Source organism: Podarcis muralis, chromosome 14, assembly GCF_964188315.1.
Source record: "Podarcis muralis chromosome 14, rPodMur119.hap1.1, whole genome shotgun sequence".
NCBI lineage: Eukaryota > Metazoa > Chordata > Lepidosauria > Squamata > Lacertidae > Podarcis > Podarcis muralis.
This window is the reverse complement of record NC_135668.1, coordinates 6,175,409-6,185,221: the sequence shown is the minus strand read 5'-3', so window position 1 is coordinate 6,185,221 and position 9,813 is coordinate 6,175,409. Positions and strand designations below refer to the sequence as shown.

Sequence of the window (9,813 nt, the reverse complement as noted above, 5' to 3'; positions counted from 1 at the left end):
CCATCATTAAATAACAAGAGCTGCTTCTGAGCAAGGTTACTCCCATGTCACAGTTCCCTCCACAGAAGCGAAAATAAATGAGTACATTTCCAATCACTTATTAAATAAGCTGTAGACGTTTTAGCTACATATGAATTTAAAGCATTTTTTATGTAAACACACTTGAAGCTATCAGACTTTTGCAACAACTTCATTTCTGTCGTGAAGATAAATTCAGCTCCCCATTTCCAGCATAAGCACAAAATGCAAACGAAAGTAGGTATTTTTGCAGAAATAATTTTATCACTATAAAAACCAAGGCAGTTGAAAGACATATGGAATGATTTAGAGGCAAAAATTACCTAGCAGTAAGAACACTGCACTCTATACAGTCCCAGGGCTTCTTTGAATACTTCTTGAAGCAAACTTAGGTCTCAGTTGTCGTGTGCTGGCCCATCGCCTTTTCTCTTTTGATAAGCTTGCCGGAACTCTTCTCCCAGCATGTTAACATCTTGCTCATCTTTAAGAACTCCCTGAACATACAAAGAACAGTATTCAATTCAATATGACACCATAAAAGGCATTTTAAGATTGTAGTTACTGGAAGTCTAAGAATTAGCCTGCACAGTAAAGTTCTCAAACACTTTTTATTTTGCACAACATTTAATGGTTTGTGCTTTGTTCTATGTTGCATTTAATTCTTTTCATCATGCTAACTGTACTTGGCTTAAGTGGCAATGGCACTGTTTACCAAACTGGAGTTTGGTGATAAGCTTCCACTATAGTGATGCATTGTAATATGCAAGTATGAAGTTCTGGATTAGTGGAAGCAGGGGTCAAGGCTGTAAGATGTTTGCATTTTGAGACAATAAATCTCAAAGCAGCCTTGCCCCTTCTAGACTACCAGATTCTCCCATTCTAGCTGCTCCAGGAGCCATTTTTGCACACTGGGTGTGCCTGCCTGCCAGGCAGCAGGATCAACTTGAGACTTGAGGCCTTACTTCTAAACCTCACCATCACTCATTCCAGCCGCCTCTGGAAATTCTAGATTCCCATTGATTGTGGCCCATTTCCCATCTCAGCGGAAACATCTCAGGCCACCTGAGCCCAGAAAATATGTGGGTAGGGTTACAAGGAAGACTACATGACTATACCCAAGGTAGCTCTCTCCCTGGATTCAGAGGCATGTAGGAGAGTATACACCCTTCCTGCAGGGCCTCCCTGTGCCAGACTCCCTCAATGTGTGAACTGGTGGGAGAGGGATAACCTTATGTACTGCAGCCACTAAATTCAGCAAGGAAGGATGGAGAAGGGGGTGAAGGGACAGAAACAGCAAAACCTGAAGGGGGACTGACAGGCAAGGGCACAGAGGGACCTCTGGGGAAGGCAAAGAGAAATGAGGGAAGGCAGCAGTTGAGTACAAAAACTAGAGCACCATATTGAGGACGCAGGCGTGAAAGCTTGAGAAGCGGGGGAAAGTGAAAGATTTTGTTTTAAAACAGCAGGGCTTTACTCTGAGTAAATATACATGAGGAAGCATCTTTTACAGGTCTGCCCTGCCTTCTCTACTAACCCATCCTTCCCCACTTTGTCCCAGAATCAAAACAAGATTCCACTCCAAAATCCCCTCTCTCTTTCACAAATAAGTAAAGGTAAAGGTACCCCTGCCCGTACGGGCCAGTCTTGACAGACTCGGGGGTTGTGCGCCCATCTCACTCTAGAGGCCGGGGGCCAGCGCTGTCCGGAGACACTTCCGGGTCACGTGGCCAGTGTGACATCGCTGCTCTGGCAAGCCAGAGCTGCACATGGAAACGCCGTTTACCTTCCCGCTAGTAATCGGCCCCTATTTATCTACTTGCACCCGGGAGTGCTTTCGAACTGCTAGGTTGGCAGGCGCTGGGACCGAACAACGGGAGCGCACCCCGCCGCGGGGATTCGAACCGCCGACCTTTCGATCGGCAAGCCCTAGGTGCTGAGGCTTTTACCCACAGCGCCACCCGCAAATAAATAAATGTTAAACACCCTACCCATGCCATTTCCCCCCTCTGCCTTCCCCCTTTACACTCAAGCCCTTTTCAGACATTCAGTTTGCATGTGTGAAAGACTAAGTGCCAATGTGCAGGGCTCCTGTCCCAGTGTTTGAAACCCTACATGGTATTTGCCTGGTGTGCAGAGTATCATTAAGAGAGCAGAGCTCACTGCACATTCTCCCTTGTCTGTTCAAAGCAAGCCCCCAAAGAGTGTTTCATTCATTCAGCTTTACTTTTTCTCCCATCCTTCCCACTCTAAGCCTTCTTCATTTGTCCTTTAAGACAGGTGAATGTGGGCTTCAGTGTTGCACGATTAGAATTCCGTTTTTCACCAGAATCCACATAGATTTTCCATGTGAACGATGAGAGCTGGCCATGGGAAAGACTGCCTGCCCCTGCTCCAATGTTAAATGCTACCTGGATATCCTAATGCAGGGAACTTTGCTGCTGCTGCTGCTGCTATTTCACCCCCATTAAGCTGCATTTGTCTCTACTTACTCTGGGAAGATATCCCAATAGTTTAACTGCGTGTTCTTTAAGCAGCTTCTGCCGCTCCTCCTCAATGATGTCATTAACAATGCCTTTCCTTCTTTCTTCAAGCTGCATTTCTTCAAGTTCACGTTCCTATACAGAAGTAATAAAAATGTATTACCTTTTTCTAGTTCAAAACCCAATTTCATGAAGCTATGGGAGATTTTTGCCCTGTGAAAAACAAAATGCTTCTGCTCTGGCTTTAAAGCCACAGGTTGCTCTAATATTTCCCTCCCCCGCAATGTTTTTTATTAAAGATTTTCTTAGTTTATAAAAGTGCATGCATTGCCCTACTTGAAATGTTGTGTACAGAACCCAGAGCTGCCTTATTAGCTCTGGTTAGTTTTGTCAAAAGAGGCCAGTTTCTCACCTTGTCTGCAATGAACTGCTTTCTCCGCTCTTCAATGAGCTTCTCTACTTCTCTCCTGTGTTCCAGCTGCTTCATTCTTCGCTTCTGAGCATTCATTTGCTCAACACGGTCGTCCTCGGCAAACTTGGCCAGCATGGACTGGCGGAAGGCCTCCTCCTCCTCCTTCATGGCTTGCCGCATCACCTCCCTCATGGCCAACTGGTCTTCATACGCTTTGCGCAATTCCAGGCGCTGCCTAAGTTTCTTCTCCAACTCTTCCTACAGGGAAGGAGTGTTCAGCATACAACAGCCATTAAAACAAAAAAGTACTGCCAGTTCACAGGGTGAACAGTAAGGCAAGATACAGGCAACTCCCGTTTTATGTGCCACCCTGTACGGACAGGCCATTTTCAGACCCAGAACAGGGTGTGATGGGGGCATAACAGGATGAGGCGGGCTTATGTGCACTCCACCAATACATACAATGGCCCAGAATGCAACCCCCAGGGGTTGCCTGCACTACTACCTTCAATACAGTGGTTCCCAAACCTTTTTTTCCATGGGCCACCTGAAAAGTGCTCAGAGTCTTGGAGGACCATTTAATGATTTTTCTGCCTGTTGTAGCAAATGTAACACACTGCACTCCATGCTGTTTGATTCTTTATGGAATCCAGATTAAACTTCTTAATTGTAGCCTCACATTATCTTTGCTGCTAATCTTCCCCACCCCTTTTCAAGTGCTTTCTCCCCTGATCACTTCCAGCCCATCTCACACACCTTCCAGGTGGTCCGCCAGGTTCTAAGAATGACAGAGCTGCTGCTGCTGCTGCCGTTCCTCAGAGACATGCCACAGACCACCGGATAGAGGCCTGTGGATCACTGATGGTCCGTGGACCACAGCTTGGGAAACCTTGCTTCAATACCTTTATATTGTGATAGCTTGTCATCTAAGACAGTTTTATGAGACATGGGAACACCTGATGGGGAAGAGAGAGGATCCTGGGGCAAGTGCAGCCTTTCTCCTCAAGCAGGCAGGACCTGGAGGAGAGCGTTACATGGCCCCTGGCAAAGCACCCTCACAAATTCATGTTGGATGAGATACTGTCCCTTGGGAAGTACAGAAAGGGCTACTGCTTTGTCTACATGAAGGGGGTATATTTAAGGAAGACAAAGATGTCTGCAGCAATATGAAGTAGTGGAGGTTAACAAGCCATGGAAACTAACTAAATAAAGCTCTTGAAGCTGCTATTTCACAGGGAGGGCAATTGGGGGGGCAGGGGAATGTGTTTTTAAATTATTATTTAAGCCTACTAAACTCTTGTGCAGGCCCACAACAAGACTAAAAACTGCAGTCACTTACCATCTCCTTCTTTCGGTTTTCCTCTTCTCGTTCTTCAAAATACAGCTCTTCACGGATTTGTTCAAGTTCTTCCCGTTCCTGCTGCTCCCTTTCTAGAGCCTCTTCAAGCTGTCATGGAGAGGGGGGAGATTTTAGGCACCTGCTGCCTCTCATATCAAAGGAAGGAAATTTAAGAGGCATTTCAATACCATTTTCTGGAGCTTTTGCTTCCGCTCCTCATTCTCCTGGATTTTTGCCATCCTGTTATCTTCTCTTTCCTGCCACATGTTGGCAAATTCCTTGAGTTTTCTGTTTTCCTCTTCCATCTCTTCACGCTGCCTTTTCTTCCTCATAGCTTGATCGTTTTTAAATTCTTCTATGAACCTTTGAGTTGCTCTCATTTTCTCTAGTCTTCCTTGTTTTGCTCTATGGAGAAGTCTCAAACTTTAGTAACTTTTCTAAATGTAACCCAGATAATTAAGAATCCCCTGCTCTTCATGTGTCACACCCAGCCATCCCCCAGGGAGCGAAGGACACTCCAGGGTCTGCCGTTTTGTGCTCATGGCAACTTTCCCAGTTAAGTGACTGTCACAGCCTGAAAGTCCTCTAGTCAAGTTCAAATGCTCTGAGGTAGGAGCCACCAGATCCAAAACTTGCTCACTGTGAAGCAGCAGGTCTGCCATTACTGTGAGCACCGTAAGCACCGGGCAGGCTGGACGGATGAGCCATGAGCCAGAAATATTAATAAAGCAAGGAACCCCTCAGACCAGAAAAAAATTATTACTATGCATTATTAGGTCCAAGACTGTTTAACATTTTGTGACATTTAACAGGCAGCAAAGAAGCAAGCAAGTTTTACCGCAAAACTCAAAGTGCAAACAGTAAGGCTAAACAAGTTTAAAACACAAACACAGGAAGTCAAACTAACCGTTCATCTTCGTCATAGATTTTTCTCACAATTTCATCAATCAAGAGCTTCTCTCGGAGGAACTCCTCATAGGCCGCCTGCCTCCGTCTCTCTCGGTCCTCAAGCTGCCTTTCCAGCTCTTGCTGATAAAGCAGCTTTTCCTGATTCCGCTTTGCCTCAGCCGTCCTCTCTTCTTCCTCTGCTTTTTCTTGAGCTTCCTTCATTGCTTTGTATATTTCTGCATCATCTTTCTGAAAAGATTTTAATCTGTTTTTTAAAAAAATTAAAGAATGGAGTAACAAACTCCAAAGAAGACGAGCATCCCAGTGAAAGAACACTGTGCACTGCGGATGAACCGTATTATTTACATATATTTATCTCCTATTAACCTAGCCCTCTAGGAACTATCCATTTTTTCCCACCTGCAACACCAAGAAATAGTTCTCTCCACACACACTGTTGCATCCATTCAGCTAAACTAACAGTACATGGAAATAAAATTATGAAAATGAAGCTACTAAGGGCAATGGAATCTTTGTAAAAAGCAACTGAAAGCTAGGATGGGTGACTAGAAATCCAAACCATCAAATCTGATGCATTGTAAACCATTTCAGTGCCATTTCCCCCTAAAATGTAGCACTTATTTATTTAACAGTGCAATCCTGAGCATGCTTACTCAGAAGTAAAACATTTTTTGTTGTCATTAATTCAATGTCTTTCCTACCCTTTACCATAAGTTCCCAGTGAAAACAAACAGTAGGCCTAGGCTTATCCAAAATCTAACTAAACTGACCAATCCATTTTCCAAACAAGCAAGATTTTAAGTCAGTTCTCTCTCTCTCTCTCTCTCTCTCTCTCTCTCTCTCACACACACACACACACACACACACACACACTGAGCAGATCCAAGATTGGAACAGTCCATAAAGCCAGTTACCATTTTTTCATATTTTATAGCTTCTTTCTCAGCAATCTGGGCAGCCCTCGCTTTATTCATATAAGCAGATTTCAGCTTCAACTCCAGCTCCCGAAGTTCAATACTAGAAACCAAATTGACAAAAAGTATGAAACGTGTTGAAAACTGCCTCTCATTCTTTTCTTTGGCACATCTCATTGCAGACACTTTTCAAATCTGATTTTAAACACATTTATATAGTTTAAAAAGATAACATTAAAATGAATGCTTTTACCAGCCCAGTGTGTTCATGCTAAAACTCTGACAAGCCACTAGACTGGCATCTATTAGCTTGGGGAAGAAGAAGATGATGCCGCCGCACCACAGAGATTATCTTCATCTGCCATGATGCCCCCAACAGTGCTAAACTCTGACATCAAACAGAAGTATTAGGTAGGTTCAAAAACATAACAGTTAGAGTTTAGGGAAGCTGCAACTTTATCTGGGATTATAAAGAAACCTATTCGTTGAAGAAAGAAATACCTGGTCTCTCTTATTTGCTGTCTCATCTTTTCATCTTTGAGTTTCTCATGGTTTAATCTTGCTAACTCAGCTGCCAGTTTTTCTTCCTGTTGCAACTCCATTTCCTTCAACCTTTTATTCTCTTCTGCCTGACCACAAAATTGAATTTAACAAATCAGAATTGGATTCTAGAACTTAAATGAAAGCCTAGATTTTCTTACACTATTATCCTGCAACTGTCTGATAGTTCAGTGTGCCTCTAAAGAAATGGTTAGTGTGTCCTGCAATAATCCTTAAAAAACCTCAGTGGAATGGAAATTATTTGCATACCTTCAGTCTGGAACACTTTCACTCAGATCCCTGCTATACTAAACTGTGCTGAACTGACAGAAGATATATTTGCAATTACATTGGCATTTTTAAAGAAGATATAGATTTCAGCAGTATTAATCTTAGAGTGAGCACAAAGTTGATGTTTATTCTGATTAAGCAACAGCCTAACATCTGAAAAAAAGGTTTTAAAGATCACGCAATGCAGATCCAGAAAGGCTTCATCAACATTTTGTAGCATAAGACCCATATATTCAGCTTTAACCCTTTTTCATTACACAAGACATTGCCAGGTTGTTACTAACTCTACCAAGCTTGTATCAGCTGTCTCACTACCTGGAATCCAGTTTTGGGGGCCATGGAGGTGGGAGGGATGTCTTGGGATGCTGCAAGCCCTAAGAGCAAGACGCCTCAACCAACCATGAGAATCAAGTTCTTATTCAAGCCCTGGGAGTCTCTGGGGTAGCAGAACCTACAGCCCCGCCCCCCAGGCTGTTTGTTAGGTGAAACATTACTATAATTGTTTCATGTTTCCCAGAGATAAATCACAGTCTACCACTGTCACTAACCTACCTACAGCCTGTGGCCCTTCTTCCCTTCAAATCTGCTGAGCAGCCAGGCTCATTGTCCCTTTGCAGTTTAGAACACAAACTTCAGCACAGTGTACTCAGTGGGACTCACCAAATATGCAACAGATCATCAGGATCTTAATTATGGGGAGGAGTTCCCTGCCTCCAGACAATCCGACTCACCCTCTGAATGGCCTCTTCCATGCGCCGCTCATGCTCCTCCTCCCTGAGCAGCCGTGCGAGACGCTTCTCCTCAACACGGTCTTCAGCCTCCCACATCACCTCCAGCTGATGAACGCGCTGCACCTTTTTCTCGTGCTCCAGCTCCCTCATTTCTTGGAAGTAAGCCTCATGCTGTTTCTTATCCAGCTGCTGCGCCGCTGTCAGCTGCGCCCGACCACCTCGCTGCCGTGCCATCGCCTGCAAGGGAGTCAGATATGGGAGAATTCTCATGGCTGCAGGAAAGCATTATCAAGGTCTCTCCATGACTGAGACCACCAGCATCCTACTGGCAAGATGGCTCACACTGGCATGGTGCCCTTCTCCTCTTCTTCACAAGATCACCAACACAACCCAAAAGTTAAGGAGTGCTGTCACTGGGAGTTGCACTTACAGAACAGACAGACACGTAGGGTGGCGCCACCTTCTCTTTTTGTCTGGTGCCATTTAGAACACAGGAATATTACCCATAAATGTGCCTCCAGTTGTTCAGGCAAGGGCTGGGAGCCAAATGCACCAGCCGGCAGCCCAGCAGCAGCAAGTGCAGACACTGGTTGTGGCAATCACACTTCATTATGGGAGGGACAATTAGCTCAGCATCAAAGCTGCTGCTTTGAATGCAGAAGATCTCAGGTACAATCTCTCCAGTGTAAAGGATCAAGCAGCAAGGGTGAAAGTAGACCATACTAAGCGAGATGGATAATGGGATTGCTTGTGTACAAAGCAGTGTCATAGCCCACGAGCAGAAACAGCTTTGTCCATTTTCTCTTCTTAGCCAGAGGTTCCACAGCTTAGTGAACACCTGCTTTGAATGCAGAAGGTCCCTTGGTCTCAAAAGAATGGGAAAGCCTGAGGGCTTGGAAAGCAGCTGCCAGACAGAGCAGACAGGACTGGACTCAATGAGCAGGTTGGATCTGGCATGGGGCAGCTCCTACATCCAAAGTCAGTCAGGCGAGCAAGACCCTATTGAGGCCCTAGAGAAGTGCAGGGGCACAACCAGGGCAACCTTGACCCTAGACTTCAGAAGGGAGCTCTCCGCGGGCTGCCTGGCTGGCTGCTGAGATCATCTAGAAAAGGCCAACTCTGGCGCCCACGCTGGGGGAGCTGGGGGAGAAAGAGGGGTGGCTCTTGAAGATGGGACCTTCACCCTGTCAGCTCCCATCCCCACCAGCACTGGTTGCTAAATTAATTGAGCTTTTGGCCCTGTGTGGAGATGGACAGGGCCCTCGCCTGCCCCGCCCTCAACCCCTTGAGTTGCAAGCACTGCAAGTCCCCCAGGGCAGCAAAGGGAGACTTTCTCCTCGTTGAGAGAGCGCAAGGTTGAGAACAGATTAAAGAAAACCAAAGAGCAATTCAGAAGGCAATGGTTTAAAACTCGCCTGGCAAGTTTTCGCGTGGCAAACGCGGTGCAGTGGTACCTCGGGTTAAGTACTTAATTCGTTCCGGAGGTCCGTGCTTAACCTGAAACTGTTCTTAACCTGAAGCACCACTTTAGCTAATGGGGCCTCCTGCTGCCGCTGCGCCACCGGAACATGATTTCTGTTCTCATCCTGAAGCAAAGTTCTTAACCTGAAGCACTATTTCTGGGTTAGCGGAGTCTGTAACCTGAAGCATATGTAACCCGAGGTACCACTGTACTCAAGAGCCCGCTTTGGAAAAGCGCCCCGTTAATCCTCAAGCGCTGCGATATAACCCCCCCCCCCCCGCTGGCCGTTCGCCCTGAGGAGCCGCCTCAGAACTGTATTTACTGAGCAGGCGAGACAAGAGCAAAACGAGGCCTGCGAGTCAGCCGGGAATTCTGGCGACAACAGCCCTGCGAGGCAGACCAGGACTCACCATCTTCCCGCCGCCCCCGGAGGGTCCCCGAGCGGCCGCCTTCCCGCTCAAGCACCCCGTCGCCTTGGAAACGGCGGTGGCAGGCGGCACTTCCGGGAGAAGCCCCTCCCCCACCCCGCCTCCCGCCTGCGAGCGCCGCCCGAGCTCCGATTGGCCCAGCCCGGATCTTGACTCCGCCTCCGCGAGGACCGTTTTGGAAAGGAGGAAGCTCTGTTACCGGGGCAACTGTTTGCCCGCGCCGTTGCGCCTGCGCGTTGCTCTTGGCTCTGCCTCGGTCTCCTCGGGCGTCGGCGTTTCCGCGGCCTCT

The 9,813-nt window shown here is 46.5% G+C and overlaps 1 protein-coding gene across 1 annotated transcript; it reads right to left on the bottom strand.

Annotated features, from left to right (window-relative positions):
- Positions 1–131: 131 nt before the first annotated feature.
- On the bottom strand, positions 132–9,609 carry MNS1 (meiosis specific nuclear structural 1). The gene is made up of 10 exons (XM_028705685.2): positions 9,507–9,609; positions 7,635–7,871; positions 6,574–6,701; positions 6,073–6,175; positions 5,157–5,386; positions 4,438–4,654; positions 4,250–4,357; positions 2,911–3,168; positions 2,508–2,633; positions 132–512 (listed from the first exon to the last, which is right to left on the bottom strand). The coding sequence occupies exons 1-10, from the start codon at positions 9,507–9,509 to the stop codon at positions 414–416; spliced, it is 1,509 nt and encodes a 502-aa protein (XP_028561518.2). The 5' UTR covers positions 9,510–9,609; the 3' UTR covers positions 132–413.
- Between the last annotated feature and the right edge of the window lie 204 nt (positions 9,610–9,813).

Bases quoted from the DNA above. Each gene is read 5' to 3' on its own strand.
- MNS1 (XM_028705685.2), bottom strand. The intron at 3,169-4,249 runs GTAAGTGACTGC...CCTTCCCTGTAG, and splicing joins AAAACCGAAAGAAGGAGATG to GAAGAGTTGGAGAAGAAACT. The intron at 2,634-2,910 runs GTGAGAAACTGG...ACTTCTGTATAG, and splicing joins AGCAGTTCATTGCAGACAAG to GAACGTGAACTTGAAGAAAT.